The following is an 18,734-nucleotide window of genomic DNA, read 5'->3' on the forward strand; positions in this document are numbered from 1 at the left end:
GAACCAGGGTATTGGAAAGCAAGTAAATGGGGATGGAGCTCAATACTAACAGTACTAGAGTGACTCGCCCCATCATCGACAATGCACCCACCTGCCAGCTCTCCAATCTGCATCTGATGCCCAGCTCCATAGATGTGCACTCCCCCCTGTGTAGGCGACGTCCTGTAATAGGGACCCCGAGATATGTAAGGGTCCCCTCCTGCTCGCCGATCCCCATAATGCTCATGATAGGATGCTTCGCCCTCTGGTCAGTCTTCGGGCTGAAAAAAATGGCAGATTTGGTCAGGTTGACCTGCTGACCTGACGCACCACAGTATGCCCCCAAGATCCTGCTAATAACCCGAGCTGATCCACTCGTCGTGCGAGCCAAAAGTATACAGTCATCAACGAATAGCAAATGTGAAATCCTGGTGTCCCGGCTGCCGGGCCGTAAACCTCCATCTCCTGCCCCTCAGCTGCCTGTCTGAGCGCTCGAGACAGAAAATCTGCGCATAAGATGAACAATAGTGGTGACAAAGGGCAGCCCTATCTCAGCCCCACTGACGACTCGAAGAAGCTCGATGGTGAGCCGTTGACCAGTAAGGCAAAGGACGGGGACAGTATACACCCGAGCACCCAACTGATCCACTGTGGATGAAAACCAAACCCCTCCAAGCATCGCCGCACAAACTCCCATCTCATCTTGTCATATGCCCGCTCCATATTGAGCTTGACACCCATCAAGCACCGACACTTAGGCGCTTTCTGGAGGTCAGCCATGAACTCATGAGCAATGAGGACGTTGTCGGAGATGGATTGCCCCCCAACGAAAGTCCTCTGCTCAGGGCAAATGAGTCTGGGTAGAATATCCCTCATCCTCTGGACCAGGACCCTCACCACCACCTTATACAAGGTGGTGCACAAACTAATCGGTCAATAGTGGCTCGGCTCAACCGGATCCTATCTCTTCGGAATCAATGTGATGAAGGTCCTCCTCCACTCCTCGGGCATCTCCGCGGACACAAAAAACTGCTGGACTGCTGCAACCACCTCCTATCTGACTATGTGCCAGTACCTCCTAGAGAAAAAAGGGGGGAATCCATTCGGACTCGGGGCTCTATCCTCGCCCAATGACCAGAGGGCCGCCCGTACCTCCTCCCCGGACACCTAACTAACCAAAACTACATTCTCCTCCACTAACACCTGCCTCCCTGGCACCGGTCCGCAAGCTCCTCCAACCAAACCCCCTGACTTGGTCCATCTGTCACAAAAAAACTACACCAAGGTCCTCCTGACTATCTCCTGGTCCTCTGACACCTACCCACTGCTATCCCTGATCCGGCCAATCCGGTTCCGCTGTCTCCAGATGATAGTCGATTGGTGAAAAAATCTGGTATTCCGATCCTCCTCCCTGATCCACTAAAACCTGGAATTCTGCTTCCAAAACACCTTCTGCTGCCAGAGAAGGGAGTGATGTCTGTTCAATAGTCCCCTAAGCTCCCCCTGATCCTCCTCTGAAAGGCTGCCCCCACGATCCTCCAAAACCTGTAATCTGGTAATGGATGCCTCCGTCTCCAACACCCTCCTAAAGATATTCCCCACCTCCTCCTTATTCCACCTCTGCAGCCGGCGTCTAGTTAGCTCAAGTTTCCAGGGAACCCTGTACATCACATCCCCCCTAACCGGCATCTGCCACGCCTCTCTCACCACCTCCCACGACCGCGGATAGGACAACCACACCTTCTTAAAACGAAAAGGATAATGAACTGGAAAAGTATAAGAGGTACTCACCAGAATCGGGCAATGGTCAGAAGCAATCCTGGGCAAGTGGCGCACCCAGAAGTCCGGAAATCTCTGGATCCATCCGGTCGTCGTAAATGCTCGGTCAATCCGCTCCCAAACACGGGCCCTCCCCAGCCTGTTGTTGCACCAAGTGAACCGCGGGCCGGTGAAACCAAGGTCAGCCAGCCCATTGGACTGTATGAAGTCCTGAAACTCTCTGACCTCGATTTTGTTGGTGAAGTCCTTGCCCCCCCTCTTTTCCTCCGAGCCGTCGATATAATTAAAATCCCCTGCCATCAACACTAGGTGCCTTGACTGAATGAGATTGGTGGCCTCCTCCCATAAGGCTCTCTTCTTCCGATAGTCCGTACTAGCATATGTAGCTAGAAGGACCCAAGGGGCCCTGGCCCCTCAGTAATCACTAAAATCACCTGCTGGCTGCACTTATGGAAAACATCGATGCCAACTCTCTCTAACCTCCATAATACAATGATGCCCCCCGATAGGCCCCGAGACTCCACCGCATATGTCCACCATGATCTCTGGATAACACGCCTAGCCCGCTCCAAGCTGGATCCCGACAGTCGGGTCTCAAGCAGAACACAAACATCAAGCGGAAGGAGGGCTTCCCCGCTCTCTATTGCAGGAGTGTGCTCATGCTTTCTTCATTTCCTTATATAATTAATTGCAGACCCCCAACTTCCCTCTCAATAAGAATTGCGTTCAGTTGACCCACACAAAGTCGTTAAGAAGTGGTTGGGCTGAGGATTTGTTTAACGTTTGAGTTCGACCATCCATGGCTCAATTTATAATTTTGGACCCACTTTGGTGGCTAGTAGTTTTTCTTTGTTTCAATTTAGTTCATACGTGTCCATCTGAAATAGGTCGTATTGCTCTTAATACATCATTTTGCCACCAAACTAGCAGTAGATCACATCAATGATAATAATTTTCACAACTAAATTATTAAGACAATGAGCCTGTTGTATCTTGTGTGGGGTCAGTGAATTGAGCCAAGCATTATCAATATATATTCAGTGGTGAATAAGCCAACATTGAAGCACATGAGTTTGTTCTAAAGCACCTTGATATAATCAAGTGGATTAAAATAGGTTAAACCCCGAAAAAGATAAGATATTACCGGCATATGGGGGGGAGTTCAAATAGAAATGAGTGACTCTCTTTCCAATTATTTGGTTAGGTGAGTTCCATTCCGATTCTAATTTTAGAGGGAATTGGAATTCTCCTATGAAAATAATGGGCGGAAGCTGGCAGCCTAAGGTCCCTTTGAGAGCCTGAACATAGGATCGCAATCGCGATCCTCTACTCCGGTTTCCTCAGGCAAGATGGGAGCGGAGGTGCTGCAGCTGTTTTGCAGTAGCCCCGCGGCCATTTCATGGAAGCCCCACAGCCGCTTGAGTGGCCGCCGATCACACTCAACTGTCACGGAAATCGCTGTGTTGAGCCATTCGAAATTTTTCTATAAAAACCCTCCTCTATTACTTGATCCTCCTCCGAGACTTCTCCTTCCTTTTCTCCAACTCCTTACTCCTCCTTTTCCGGTGGCCGGGGTGGCACGCCGGCCAAGCACCACCACCCGAGATCTCTCTCTCCTGTTTTCTCCTATTCCGAGATCCATTTTGTCACAGAAAGTGCCGCCGTTGCCGCCGCTTGACTGTCGGACCGAGCCACTGTTGGTCAAGATCTTTCCCCTCCGTTGGCATGCCGGTGAGCCACCCTTTTTTGTGTTCTTCCATTTCTAGTTAAACTGAAGCAATTATTCCCCCTATTCCGGACCCAAACCGAGAGCTTTCTCAGTCTTCCTTCCCGCCGGCCGCCGCCTGCTGCCAACGGCTGGCCAACGACCACCCATGCTCGACCACCCTGCCGGCTTTTCTTCCCCTCTTCCCTTTTCCCTCTCTTCCTTCTTTTCCTTCTTCCTCCTTGCTCAACAAGATGAAGAACATCCATCGTGGGCCGTGTTGGACTGTAAGCATTCATTTGGGCCCAGTTCATTCATTTGGACTCAATAATTATAAATTTCAAAAAAATATGTATTATTGATTTATTTTTTAGTCATTATTTTGTGCTTTAATTAAATATTTGACATGCTTTGATCCCACTTTAGAGTATTGTATTGCTTACTGAGCTAGTATAGTTCATTATTATAATTTTTTTTGTTTTCTAGATCTATATGCATAGATACATGATCGCTCGGGGTTTAGAGACTATGCTAGATTCCTGAAGATTTTTTCAATTATTGGCATTTTAGTTAGATTAGTTAGAGTATTCAATTTGATTTATGTTATTACTTAGCACATGTTACTTTAAAACTATTGTAAGAACTGTTTGAAGAAATTAATGCTAAAATAAATTTGAAGGATTTGTTATTACTTTGATATGATCTGTTATCTTGCATGCCTGTACAGTTCGCCGTACATGCATATGGCATCTGTTGTGCTCTAGGTTCAGAGCGTGACAGCTCCAATCCCCAAAACTTAAACTCAACTCTCTTTTATTATTCAAATCTCATTCTAATTCCTATTCTGGCTTTCGTCACAAACCAAACTTCAGGAAATACAGCCATTCCAATCCATTTTGATTATAATTTCAATTTCGATTCCAATTCCAATCGCAGACCAAACACACCTTTTTCTTGCTCTACCTACTTAAAGTTATCCAACCTATAAAAAGCAATGCAAGGAAACAAGAAGTCCATCGTGTAGAACAAAAGGAATGCAAGAAAGCAAGAAGTCCTCAGTGTAAAGCAAGCGGTGTATGCAAGAAGCAAGCCCAATAAAATGGGATGGAGATCCCCAGTCTATAACTGAATACACACACCAAAGAGAAAAAAAACAAATAAAGTGTATCTCTAAGTGGCAAGATAATGCTTGCCTACCCATCTAGTATAGTAAGAAAGAATAATAACTGTATAAGCAACCATCTCTTCCTCAATAAATGGGTCCATGGCACATAGTCCTCATAGAAAGAGATGTCTCCAAACATGCCCCATAACGCAAGCCACACTACGTCTACGCCACCTGATGTTGCCTGCCACCGTACCCATTTGCCCCATCTGCACCATGGTGGGACTTCTCGGAGCTCCTCGACCTCCTCTTCAAAACTATAGCCCATGTAACAGCTTCAAGAACCAGCGCAATGGCCCCCAGCGATGCGATGACCGCAATGTAAGCACGTTTCCACTTCTTGGCAGGGTCCAAGATATCGAAACCCTTGAAGATTTCGACAACACTCAAGATTATGACACAGTAACCGACCGAGTGGTGGTAGATATTCCAGTAGATGCGGTATTTGTTGTCCTTGTTGGGTCTCAGAAGCAATGCAAATACCTACATCGCATAACATAAATCAATTAGAGAATGTGCTTATGTAACGTGAGACCATGTATACATATACATGTCTGTATACATAACTACGAACATCAACCTTTATCCCAACTATTGGAGGTTGGTCATGCATACATCATACATGTCTGCACATAACTACGAACATCAATCCTTGTCCCAACTATTTGAGGTCGGCCATGTGTACAAGGTAAGTGTCTGTGGATGTGTCACAAAATTGAATATATAAAAGATTTTAGAGGAGGACATCTGGTAGGCAGTGGATAGCTTGTCTGTTATATATACATATATGATTTCTAGCAGCAAAACTGAATTTGGATGGATAGATATGTTCTAAAGAGTTTGGTTACATAAACGTAGCAATGACCAATAAGCCTCTCAACCACATAATTTGAGTGAGAGGGAGGATTACTAAAGAAGAACTAATGTCAGATACTTCACACACACACAGAAAAAAAAAGTAAAAGAGTTTGAATGATCTTTTCTTCTGTTTTTTTTTTCAGATTTTTGTAAGGGAAATGGTGGATTCATATTACGGATCTTATATGCTAATCGGCAACAGCTTCTGTTAATGAGCCTCAAACATTGAGATAAAAGTATGGGTGCTCCGCAAAGATAAATGCATTAAGGATAGAAAACAGAGCACATCGACAAGCATTTATGCATTCTTAGATCCAAATGAAATACCTGAAGTGTGGCTAAGCAGAAGAGAGCAATTCCGATATCCCGGTGACTCTCGTATGTAATTCCAGCAGATTCACTGCCAAGTTTAAGGCCAAGACCCCATCCGGCGACCCCAATTATATATGCTGAGCACTGGCAAGCCACATGGAGGTAGAACCAGGCAGGATCGGCTGACTTAAACACCCTCAAATACCTTGCTATGATAACTCCAAGAGGCATCAAAACACCCCAGCTCACAGCATTCAACACCCCATGGATCTGCAATCCAATTCGAAAAGATAGTTGATTGATTTGTTGATTGAAAATTATACAGATGAAATCAAAATCTAAAATGAAAATCATGGATCCAATAGTGTAAAAGAAAGGAACAAATAATTAGACAAAACACCTAACACAATGATATGTATAAGCTTGAGCAAAACATTAATAATTATAATAATCAATTAGAAATGAACTGATTGCAATTGGCCTAGTTGAAATAGGTAATCATGCCAAGTAGGGATAGAAATAGCACCATCCATCTATATACTTGAGCCAAGACTAATAATTAAGAACCAAAAGATTGAAAATATAATATAAAATAGCCAATGAACCAGGAATGGTAAGACGATGAAAAGTCAATCCAATAAAAGTTCCCTACATCACAGCATCCATACCACAACCAAAATTTATGATTTAATCTCCTCTAAGTCATGATAGTCGTTAGAGATTAGGTACTTTTGGTATGGTTTTTGTTTTGAAAAATCGAAGAAGAAAAATAAAGGGGATTGAATAATATGTATGATGGAACTTTTGTTTCCTAAATTGTTTGTGAAAATTTTAGAATTTTTGGTAGCAAAGATTTAATGCTTCCCCAAAAGAAGTAAGTGTGCTATTACAGTAATACATAGATAAACAAAAACACAAAATCAATTATGCAGGCAATAAAATATTGGTAAATAAGTTCGGAGCATAGACCTCATAGCCAAAATTTATTGTACCATTTGGTACCATATTGTACTATATATATCTGGCCATACCATACCGTATCGATATTTTGTAGGCTAAATTTTATTATATTATACTATATGTTAATACTATAATAAAATACTACCAATATGGATCCGATACTGGGACGATGAATCATGCAGGTAGCACAATTCATTACAAATATTGAAGTTTCCTTCCGGATGTAAGAGAGGTATTTACAGGTAACGCTACTTACATTCTTGCGGTGTTCTTTTGAGCTCCCTCCACTGCTGGACGACTCCCCGGACAGGAAATTGGTCGTTGCTATCGAGTCGACGTTATCGCCGCTTAATGCGTGGCTGACGGGCACCCCTCCACTGACCTGCCCGGCCTGCCACACGGTGTCCAACGACGTGCGGTTGCCGGGCAGCTCCACCGTCGCGTAGATGGTGTACTGGCCGCCGGAGTACTCGGCCTCCCGGCTGTAAACCCTGAAGCTGAGGTTGCTGTCCCGCACTGAAGGAGTGAAGTTGGAGAACGGATAGGTGATCGCGGTGACTGTCCCGGCGGAGTCGTGGAAGGCGAGGAGGGCGTTGGCGCCGATCATGCCGGAGCTGGAGGGGTTGATGGCCCAGGAGACGAACCCCGAGGATTCCTCCTGCGCCCTGTAGGCGATATCGGCGGTGCCGTTGGAAGGGTGGTAGGTCCAGTAGAGGGTGGCGCTCAGGCGGCCGAGGGAGCTGCAGTGGGTGTAGAGCCTGTTGTTGGAGAAGGTGTCGCTGAGGCAGTTCTGGGCGAAACAAGGTAGAATAAAAGAAGGGAGGAGAGAGAGAAGAAGTATGGCTGGCCTCATGGGAAGAACCATTGCGATTATAAGCCAAAGACAAGCTAAGGCCTTGATAGAAACTGAGACCAAAGATGCCCTTCTTTCTTCTTCTTCTAAAGCTAAGGGTCCTGATGTATGAATCTAGGATCCGAGAACCAGGAAAGGGAAGCTGAGGATTGGAAAGTAGGTTTTCTCTTAGATGGGATGATAAAAACCAGAGCTTGGAAGCAGGGGAATCCAATTAAGAAGCAGAGGAGCGGAGGAGCCCAAGAGAATAGAAGATGGAGGTGGCGATCTCTGTGGGGCGGGAATGCAGCAGTGGAGGCGTTGGTGGAGTTATATGGGAAAGAGAAAGGTGGGGTGTTGGCGGTTGTTGGCTTGTCCGACGTGGAGGCTTCTACTCTCTCTCGCATATATTGTGATTATCAACTGAGATACCTCAGTTTCCACGAGAAGAGATACTGGGAGCCTGGCCTAGATAGAACGGAGGGAGTAGATGAATCGGTCCGAATTCCTGTTTTTCTATTATACTTTTTTTTTTCTTTACTCTCTCTCTCTCTCTCTCTCTCTCTCTCTCGATTTATTTCTCTCTCTAAACTACCTCGTTGAACAGCTTTACCGCCGCGTCACGGCAGATGCCATAGTCCAACGATTACGTGCTATAAAGTGGGACATGAGGAGTCCTGAAGCGACATGTAAGATTTTTCACCAAAAAAAAAAAGTGACATCTAAGATGACGGAAGCGTGCCGGACATCCAACAAAAGACGAAGGAAGCTGCCATGTTTCTGTTCTCCTTTCACATTGTCAGATGCTCTGTCCTTTTTTCTTCCGTTTTCTTGACCTGATTGCTTAGTTTATAAAATAAGACGGTACATGGGATACAGCATGCGCAATGATTTTCATCAACATGCCGTAAAAATTTGATGCATTAGGCAATATGTTAGGTTTCGTTTTCAAAAATAAAATTCTTTCCCTTTTTTTAATTTATTTAAAAATAAATATATTTAGTAAAGTCTATTATTTTTACAACAAAAATGGTAATGATGGGTGGGAGCAATACCACAAGTAATAGAGATAGTGAAGACGACGTAATGTTGATAACAAGGCTATTGGTTATATTGTATAGGTGGCAATGGTAGTGAAGATAATATATTTGTAGGGTGGACAAAATATAACCTCATTCGTTAACCTAATTTATGTTTGACCTGTAATAAATAGATTTGAGTTTAGACTAAACATGTTTGGATTATAAATAGGTTGATCTATTTAAACTATTTAATAATCTAATCAAGTTCAAGTTCAACCCCTTGACCCATTTAACCTATTTAATAATTGGGTCGAATTGAGTTAAGTAGTTAAGCAGGTTATATTTTTATTAAACATGTTAACAATATGTTATATAGGTTAATGGGTTAAAAAGTTAAGCAGATTACATTTTATAAAACAAATTAAGCAGATTTGGTTGGGTTACTTTTTTTATCAAACATATCAAATTAACCAGATTTAGATTTAACATTTTCTAACTCCATTTGCATCTAATTTGACTTGTATATGATTCGACTCGACCCGATTATCACTCCAATGCAGTAAAGGTGACAATAGTGATGATCGTAGTGGTGATGAACATGGTAATAACTAAGGCGATGTCAATAAGAATAGTAGTTTGTAAAATAAAAAAATGATAGTAGATGGTATCAATGGTGGTGATGGTGGAGCGGGAGTGACCGCAATAGAATGGTGGTATGGCAAACAATGATAGTGGAGATGTTGTTGGTAGTCGTAATTAAAAACACGAGTTTTTGTTTTTCAAATATTGAAAATAAAAATTTATTACATTTATTTTCTAGAAATCATGAAAAATAAAAAAAAACATATTTTTTATATCAATTTTTATTACTTATATTTAAAATATAAAGTAATAATAAAGGTCATGTTAAACAAGCTCTTAGTTTTTCGCTCTATTATGCCATGCAAATGACTTATTTTACATGTGAACTACGGCACTCGGACCCACAACCTTTTTGAAATTAATGAGACTTTGAATCATCTATAATGTAGCTATATTTATTAGGCTTTTAAGGTTTCTTTTCCTATTTGAATATCAAATTAGATATTGGCATATTATATGGCTATAGTACAATATCTGAATATGAGGATGCAAATAAAAACACATACTTTAGATCGTCATAACGATGGCTCCTTTTACCTTGATTGCATATTCAAAAATAAAGGCTTACATTTTGAACAACTTATTTTACTTCTCATGGTACACCTCTATTGGTGATCTCAACGGGGCTTCATTTTATTGTAAAAAATTGATAGCTTACTTGTGTATATATGTATTTTAAACAAATAGAGATATTACTAAAGATGATATATTTTGTATTATTTATGAAAAAAAGTCTGTCAAATATAAATAACTACAATAATAGAATAGTATTGGTATTTGACTTAGCCCTTCTCTTTTTTTTGGGTTAAAAACGGTATTTTATATTGCTCTAATGTGAGTATAGCCTGCCACATCAAACGAAAATAGAAGATACAGAAAAGGAGGTAAAACTGCCAATGATGTGCAGATGAACTCTCTGGAGTGGCGAGCTATGAATGAGACGACCCAGTCTACTGCTTTGTTCGCCTTCCGAAACACATGAGCTACCTGGAAGAAGGTAAACTCTCTGATCAGTCGACGTATCTCTCCAATCAATGGGGGGTCATCTCCATATGTGTCCATACTATAGATCCAGTTAACCACCGAGGAGAAATCTTTCTCAAGACATATCGTATCGGCGACCTAGCCCTTTCAAATTACGTGGTGGACACAAGCGTTTCCCGACCGATTCCCAGAAAGCATTGCTTGCACGTATGGACTTTCCATTTTGCATCTAAACGCATGCCCCTTATCGACAAAATCCTCGCCATTTAAAGCGTCCTCCAGCCCCACTAAGGTCGTCCGATGACACATTTCATACCAATCCAACGGTGATCGTGCATGACGTCCAGGATTCTTTTTTTCCCATTGATGGCTACCCGTACAGGGACTACTTTATGGAACTTTATTTCCATATGGCTCTCAATATTTTGCATACGGCCTCCAGTCACTGGAGTCCAGTGGATGCATTTATATAACGATTCCATAATAATCTGGCTTACTAAAAAAACAAAATCGTACAAGAAAAAGTAAACCAATAGGAAAGCAAACAAACACGTACGGAGTTTGGACGGCTAATGGGGAGTTTAGACTGTTGGAGCTCTCTCGTCATTGTTTCGAAAAGAAAAGCGGCCGCGTGGAAATTTGCTGAGCCCCATGGAGTCACATCCTTTTATTCAATTATCTCAAAAAACAAGAATCCTTCAATTCAAACTTGAATTGCACAACTCCATACGAAATATTAATGGCGGTCATTTTGCTGCAGGCCAAAGGGAACCTCGTTTTCTTCTTCCATCAGTCATCAGCCCAATCTAACGTCAATCTTTAGGAAGTTCATAGCATACAAGTCTCAAGGTAGCTTTGTTCCACAACCATGCACCAAATTTTCTCCACAACCTTCAAATTTCTCTCAACACCTTTTGTCTTTTTGTTTAGGACAAGTATATGAAACTGTTTTTGTTTAACATCATCGTATAGAAAACAGTAGGCAACAGGATGCCAGAAAAGAATGGTAAGTGGAACAAAATTAAGGAGGACTTGGTCCCCCCCCCCCCCCCCCCCTCTCCTCTTTCTTCTTTTTTCCGTACGCTATCTCTGATGTCAGGGCAGACATTTGCCACATATTAGAAAAGCCTCGGTGATTGGACCAAGCAACAAGAGATAAAAGTGGTGAGAGGTTTTCCTTCTCTTCTTCCAAGCCAAGAAATCTCACAAACATAAAAACCAACAGGTGATTCATGGCAATGATAATTTTAAAAAAAATTTATGACCAAAGTTAGCCAAGTGTCATGCCCTTTGGTTATTTAAAAGGAGGGAGTGCTTGACGGAAAATTCTAATCCCATGCAGCTTGTGTGAAAAGTCGCAAATATGCGGGATGTCTGAAACCTCTCTCTTTTATGGGCTAAAGAAACATGATTCTGCCCTTTTTATTTTTTGGTAGAAATTCTGCCTTTTAAAATAGAATTCTATCTATAAAAGAGAGTTCAACCACAAAAGGCCTCACCTAACAAGTCTATCCATTAGATAATACATACATTTATCAAAAAAGAAAAGAAAAAACGTAGAAAAGGGAAGAAAGAAAAGTAATAGTGCATCTAATTAGTCATATAGTTGAAAGATGCCATAGTTGATTGAACAATCAATATTTCTATTTCACATTCACCTTGGTGCTTCTCTAAACACTCCTGTCTTACATCAAATCTTAGTCTTTTAATTTTTAGGTAAAAAATTAGTCTTTTATCCTTTTTTTGTGTAATAAACGAAAGAAGAAAAAGAAATGGCATCAAATGTTTAATAATAAAATATTTGTGAGATCAAAGGCCTCCATCTTCCTTCTACACACATCAAATGTGCGAAGGACTACCAGTTAAAATATTTAAATAAAATGCTAATGCTCAGCAGTCAATAATGGAGATGCGAATTAGCATTAATCTCATTAGAAATGGCATGGATAGAGTTTCATTAGTTACTAACCCAATTTCATCTATTTAACTATATAGCCCCAAAGTACAATATATGTTCATAAAGCTCTATTCTCCATCTTTCTACATGCATGACATACTATAAGGAATAATATGCTCCAAGCAGCATAATTTTTCAACCATATTGTGAGACTCTTAGACTAGGCCCAGTCCACTTGACTGGCCCAGCCACATGGCTTTGGGCCTCACATGCGTCGCATGTAAGGGCACCAAAAAGAAGATTTCGGCGGAAGTCTTCTTCCTCCCTGATCACGATGAGATAGAAAGTTCATCACGATCTGGAGACCAGTCGGATAAGGCTGGGATCATCTATTTATATAACTCATCCTTCGAGTTCATCTAAGATCGAACCACCAAATCCCAACTCCTCTTTTAGTTTTTCTTCTTCCTCGACTTGTTGCCGGAGAGAGAGAGAGAGAGAGAGAGAGAGAGAGAGAGAGAGAGAGAGAGAGAGAGAGAGAGAGAGAGTCGTCGGAACCCCTCACAGGACTAAGGTATGATACTCTTTTCTTCTCCTTCTCTCTCTCCTGATGTGTAAGCATGATTGCCTCATTTTGGGATGGCAAATCATTGAAATAGGGCAGCCCTATTTCAGTCTATTTTCCCTCACCGCCGGCCCTTGTTCGCCATTGTTGGCCAAGCCTATCTCGCTACCTCCTGCCGCTGTCGGGGCTGGCCACCACGCTCATCGAGGGGGAACAATAGGATGGATTCCCTATTTTGGAGAAGAAGAAGAGATTGTCTCTCTCTTCTTTCTCTCTTCTCTCTCTTCTCTCCTCTCTCTCTTTCTCATTCTCTCTTGTTTCTCTCTCTTGATTCATGGCTAGACATATTAATTAATTTAGGTTGACCATGCCATTGATAACCAAGCCCAAACTCCTAATTGACTCAGACCGAGATTCTCTCTTTACTGAACTTTCTCTCTACCTAACTTTCTCTCTCTACTGGACTTTCTCTCTCTACACTGCTCAAATTTTTGCACGGTGCCCAATTTGCCGATGCTTCTTTCTTGCATCAGCGGGTGAGAGTTAGGGAAACCTTTTTTTGTTATAGTGTATTATATCTCCTACATAACCCTTGAGGACAATTTCGAACTACTCTCCCTTCAAGACTCGTTCAAATCATCATTATGTTCATTCCTATATTATCTTAGATTGTTTCCCAGTTTCTATCACTTTGTCCATAATTGGTGCAACTCCCATGCTTCCCCTAATGATGCCACTTCGCACCCAATCCATGTATCCACTTCAGCATTCTGAAATCTACTACATATCTACTTGTATTGCGCAATATCTTGAATCACAAAATGTTGTAGGTAATCTTGCTCTTATAAAATGCTCCCCTAACATTCAAAGGCATGCATCTATAACATAACATCGTAAATTCACCTCCTCATTTCACCCATGCAGCTCAAATTTATTAAACATGGATTTATCTTCCACCACATTATTCTATAAGTGAGAGTTAAAAAATAATCACATTACAGAATTCCTAAGCCATGGTTTTCCATTAAATTTAAATTATAGATATTTCATTGCAGTCCTATCGATCATCTTTTATACCCAGACTTCCAAAAGTTTCCTATTAGTTCCTTTCGGCTTTCAAGAGAAAAGAGTCATGTTGCTCTTAAGTCTATTCATTGTTTACTTTGACTCAAAATATATTGTTCTATGCATGCATAATTGGTTTTTTTCAAATATGCAAATTATATAAAGGTGGATCATTATTTCGATAGAATGATGTTTTGGGGCATTGGCTTAGTCATACAAAAAGTTTATCATTCTCACCTGTTACTAGAGGACTAGTGTGAGTTTTGGGATTGTTTGAATCACGAATGCCAAGTTCATGTTACATCATCAAGAGAAACTTTCTAGCAACCAGCAAGGCAGCAACACATGGCATTTTTTCTTAAATTATTATTTGGAACATGCAATACATCTCAATTGAAAAAATAAAACACTTTTTCTTAAAATTTCGAGTTTGGAATATTGGTTTCAGCTTTGTTGCATTGTGCAAGTCATTATGTGCCCATGAGCTAGCACAATGTACAAGCATGCAATCTTTCCCCATTGTTAAAGTCCTGCTTCTAGAACAAGATGTCCATCCCTACCAGAAAGTCCAAGGCTTCTCAAGGTATCCTCTCTTTCCAAGTTTGCCTGAGCTATAGATTCATCATCATCCTAGAAGGTTTACACCTCACTTTTGTTGATCTTTTAGATGAACAACTAACTGAATATAAATTTTACAAGGCCTGTTCATATATAGGGTTAAATGGGTATACATTTGTTATCTTTATCCTCTTCATGCATCTCGAGGCAAGTGCACAATACATCATTCTTAATCATTCTTAAATCGTTAATTTTCATAATATTGTTTGCTACTTTTGATTATCATTATCACAGCCATCATAACCATGAAAACCTGTCCCAACTGTTTGAGGGTAGCTTTATGAATCTTTATTCATCTAGCATTCCTATCTATGACCATAACTCATATATGGTGCTCTACTTTGCTTTTTGCAACAAATACTACATGTCGGACCAAAAGTTGATTTGCACAAAGAAATTATATCACGGGAATAAATAGAAAAATAATATAGGCTGATATAGAATCTCACTAATAATAGAAAATATTATAGGTGATACAGATTGTCATGTGATCTCTAAAATTACTCTAACAAGATTATGCTTACAAAGAAAATTAATATAGATTAACATAGAATCACGCCAATAAAAAACTATTATGAGTAACATAGATTGTTACGTGATTCTTAAAAATTATTCTAACACCCCAGACAGAAAATTGGTGCTCGCCATCGAGCGGATGTTATCGCCGCTTAATGCGTGACTGACGGGCACCCCTCCACTGACCTGCCCGGCCTGCCACACGGTGTTCAACGTCGTGCGGTTGCCGGGCAGTGCCACCGTCGAGTAGATGGTGTACTTGCCGCTGGAGTACTCGGCCTCCCGGCTGTAAACCCTGAAGGTGAGGTTGCTGTCTCGCACCGAAGGAGTGAAGTTGGAGAACAGATAGGTGATCGCGGTGACTGTCCCGGCGGAGTCGTGGAAGGCGAGGAGGGCGTTGGCGCCGATCATGCCAGAGCTGGAGGGGTTGATGACCCAGGCGACGAACCCCGGGGATTCCTGCTGCGCCCTGTAGGCGATATCGGCGGTGCCGTTGGAAGGGTGGTAGGTCCAGTAGAGGGTGGCGTTGAGGCGGCCGAGGGAGCTGCAGCGGGTGTAGAGCCTGTTATTGGAGAAGGTGTCGCTGAGGCAGTTCTGGGCCAAACAAGGTAGAATAAGTGAAGGGAGGAAAGAGAGAAGAAGCATGGCTGGCCTCATGGGAAGAACCATTTGGATTGGGATTATAAGCCAAAGACAAGCATAGGCCTTGGTAGAAACTGAGACCAAAGATGCCCTTCTTTCTTCTTCTTCTTGTTGGGCTTGGAAGCAGGGGAATCCAATTAAGAAGCTGAGGAGCGGAGGAGCCCAAGAGAATAGAAGATGGAGGTGGCAATCTCTATGGGGCGGGGATACAGCAGTGGAGGGGGTGGTGGAGTTATATGGGAAAGAGAAAGGCGGGCGTGTCGGCGGTTGTTGGCTTGTCCGACGCGGAATCTTCTACTCTCTCTCGCATATATTGACATTATCAACTGAGATACCTCAGTTTGCACGAGATGAGATATTGGGAGCCTGGCCTATATAGAACGGAGGGAGTAGATGAATTGGTCCGAATTCCCGTTTCTCTATTACACTTTTTTTTTTCTTTACTTTCTCTCTCTCCCTTGATATATTTCCCTCTCTAACCTACCTCGTCGAACAGCTTTACCGCTGCGTCACGGCAGATATTAAAGTCCAACGGTTACTTGCTCCAAAGGGGAAGATGAGGAGTCCTGAAGCGACATGTAAGACGACGGAAGCATGCCGGATATCAAACAAAAGACGAAGGAAGCTGCCATGTTTTTGTTCTCCTCTCACAGTCAGATGCCCTGTCCTTTTTTCTTGACCCGATTGCCTAGTTTATAAATTAAGATAGTACATGAAATACAAAATGCGCAATTATTTTTATCAGCATGCCGTAAAAATTTGATGCAAATTAGGCAATATGTTAGGCCTTGTTTTCAAAAATAAAATTCTTTCTCTACTCTTTTTTTTAATTTTTATTTTTAAAAATAAATATATTTTGTAAAGACAGTTACTTTTAAAACAAATACGGTAATAGTGGGCAGAAGCAATATCACAAGTAATAGAGATAGTGGAGGCGACGTAGTGTTGATAACCAGGCTATTAGTAATATTGTGTAGGTGGCAAGGGTAGTGAAGATAATATAGTTTTAGAACGGACAAAATATTACCTAATTAATTAATCTAATCTATGTTCGGCTTACAATAAGCAGATTTGGATTTAGGCTAAACATGTTTGGATTGTAAATAGGTTGACCTATTTAAACTATTTAATAATCAAATCATAGATTTAGGTTCAACCCCTTGACCCATTTAACCTATTTCATAGTCGGGTCGGATCGAGTTAAGTAGTTTAAGCAGGTTTTTAAGCAGGTTACCTATTTACTAAACATGTTAACAATATTTTATATAGGTTAATGGGTTAAAAAGTTGAGCAGATTACATGTTTATTAAACAAATTAAGAGACCACGTTGGGTTACTTTTTTATTAAACATATCATATTTAATTTTGAAAATTTGGCCTATTTAATATGCGAGTTAGTTTCAAATTTAACATTTTCTAACTCCATCTGCATCTGATTTAACTTGTATATGATTCGACCTAACCCGATTATCACTCCAATGTAGTGAAGGTGACAATAGTGATGATAGTAGCTATCATGCCCCGAGCCCGGAGCGACAGACGCAGCATGCCTGCACTGCGGACCGTACAGGCTTGCAAGGCTGTGGATCATATCAAAGAAATAACAAATTCTTGAATTTTTTTAATCAATAATTTATTCAAAGCAATCTTCCAAAGTTTCAAAATACCATATATTAACATAAATCAAATACTCTAACTAGTCTATCTAAAATGCCAATAACTGAAGCATCTTCAAAATCTAGCAACTCTCCAAGTCCCAAGCGATCAGGCGTCTCTGCATCTGGATCTAAAATTAGAAAAATATGATAATGAGCTATACTAGCCCAGTAAACAAGCCAGATATTTAATCAAAATGCAAAATAATGACTAAGAAATAAATCACAAATAAAATATTTTTCTTTTCAAAAGTTATTATTATTTTTATAAAAACTATGGTATCAGAATTTCAAAATCAATAGGCTATGGCCACATAACCCAGTGGCATAGGTTGCACAAAGGGGAGGCCCTCACGGGCTGTCCACTCCGCCTTCTTAGCTAAATGGCAATTGGCACATACAATTCGTCCAGTTGCTTCTCGTGGGTTTTCATAACCCTACTGCGCAAAAATGGGATATGCATTTGAAATAGATGCCCGATCCCGAAGTCCCTGAGAGCCTTATTTGATTTACCGAAATGCAGTTTAGAATTCGTCCCATCCGTTCTGTCCTCTACTAGTCTCCTCAAATAGCAAACGTCCGCTGAGATCGATCAGAAGCATCCAGCAGCGCCACGCCAGTATAAAGAGTTAAGCTACTAAGCTAAGTGTTGGAGAACTCGTTAGAAGTGATTTGCCGCTTCCGCCTCTCTAGGCTTCACACTCCCCCCTACCTCCCTGGCTGTGCCACACTTCAGAAAGGCCCGTAGGGGGTCCTGCACTTACTTGTGTGAGCCCTACGCCTTCCTTCTCCCAAATCCACTATTATTAACCACCAGTGGCAATAGTGTTCAAATCCATTATTATTAACCATCAGTGGCAAAGACGTCCAAATCCACTATTCTTATCATCGGTGGCGTGGTGTCAAAATCAGTTTTCCACATATATAAGTCGACAGGGCCAACGAATAATCTCTATTGGCAAGGCCAGAATAGATCATTACCATGCTGAGAATACATACATGTACACAAAATAGATTTTTTATAATTTATCCAGTCACATTTTTCAGATTCCATAATATATAATATAAATACAAAATGATTATTTACATGTCTGATCTGATTAACTAAGTACAAAATATATATCAAAATTTAATCAACTAATAATTATTTTAGCAAATAATTTTGAAACACACTTTGAAGTATTAGGTTACTTACCTCTTCTCGCTTTAAATTCTAATTCAGGTAAGCGGATTAGGTTCACTAGTTTAAATATCTTAATTAATTTTTTTGTTAATTTCGAAGCCAAACAAAGCCAAAAATACTATTGGACACAGCCTTACAATGGATGAACAGGCCCAAGGTGAATACGGCCCAAACTTGGCCCATAATGGGCACGGCCCAATATAGCTCAAACTTGGCCCATAATGGGTACGGCTCAATAGGGCCCGAGATCGGCCCACAATACACACGGCCCAATAGGGCCCGAACTCGTCCCATAATGGGCACGACCCAACAAGATCAGAACTCGGCACACAATGGGCACGGATCAATCAGCCCG

The 18,734-nt window shown here is 41.3% G+C and overlaps 2 protein-coding genes and 1 pseudogene across 2 annotated transcripts; all 3 read right to left on the minus strand.

The window, feature by feature from the left end:
- Positions 1 to 1,398: 1,398 nt before the first annotated feature.
- Positions 1,399 to 2,058, minus strand: LOC148699850 (uncharacterized). The gene has a single exon (XM_088711944.2). The coding sequence runs from the start codon at positions 2,056 to 2,058 to the stop codon at positions 1,399 to 1,401; it is 660 nt and encodes a 219-aa protein (XP_088568070.1).
- A 2,440-nt stretch (positions 2,059 to 4,498) lies between these two features.
- Positions 4,499 to 7,896, minus strand: LOC103722513 (cytochrome b561 and DOMON domain-containing protein At5g47530-like). Its single transcript, XM_008813103.6, has 3 exons — positions 7,015 to 7,896; positions 5,814 to 6,068; positions 4,499 to 5,111 (listed from the first exon to the last, which is right to left on the minus strand). The coding sequence occupies exons 1-3, from the start codon at positions 7,621 to 7,623 to the stop codon at positions 4,794 to 4,796; spliced, it is 1,182 nt and encodes a 393-aa protein (XP_008811325.4). The 5' UTR covers positions 7,624 to 7,896; the 3' UTR covers positions 4,499 to 4,793.
- A 6,957-nt stretch (positions 7,897 to 14,853) lies between these two features.
- LOC120107085 (cytochrome b561 and DOMON domain-containing protein At5g47530 pseudogene) lies at positions 14,854 to 15,702 on the minus strand (annotated as a pseudogene).
- Between the last annotated feature and the right edge of the window lie 3,032 nt (positions 15,703 to 18,734).

This window comes from Phoenix dactylifera, chromosome 15 (genome assembly GCF_051530095.1).
Source record: "Phoenix dactylifera cultivar Ajwa chromosome 15, Ajwa_hap1_PhDact_Kaust_v1.1, whole genome shotgun sequence".
NCBI classification, from domain to species: domain Eukaryota; kingdom Viridiplantae; phylum Streptophyta; class Magnoliopsida; order Arecales; family Arecaceae; genus Phoenix; species Phoenix dactylifera.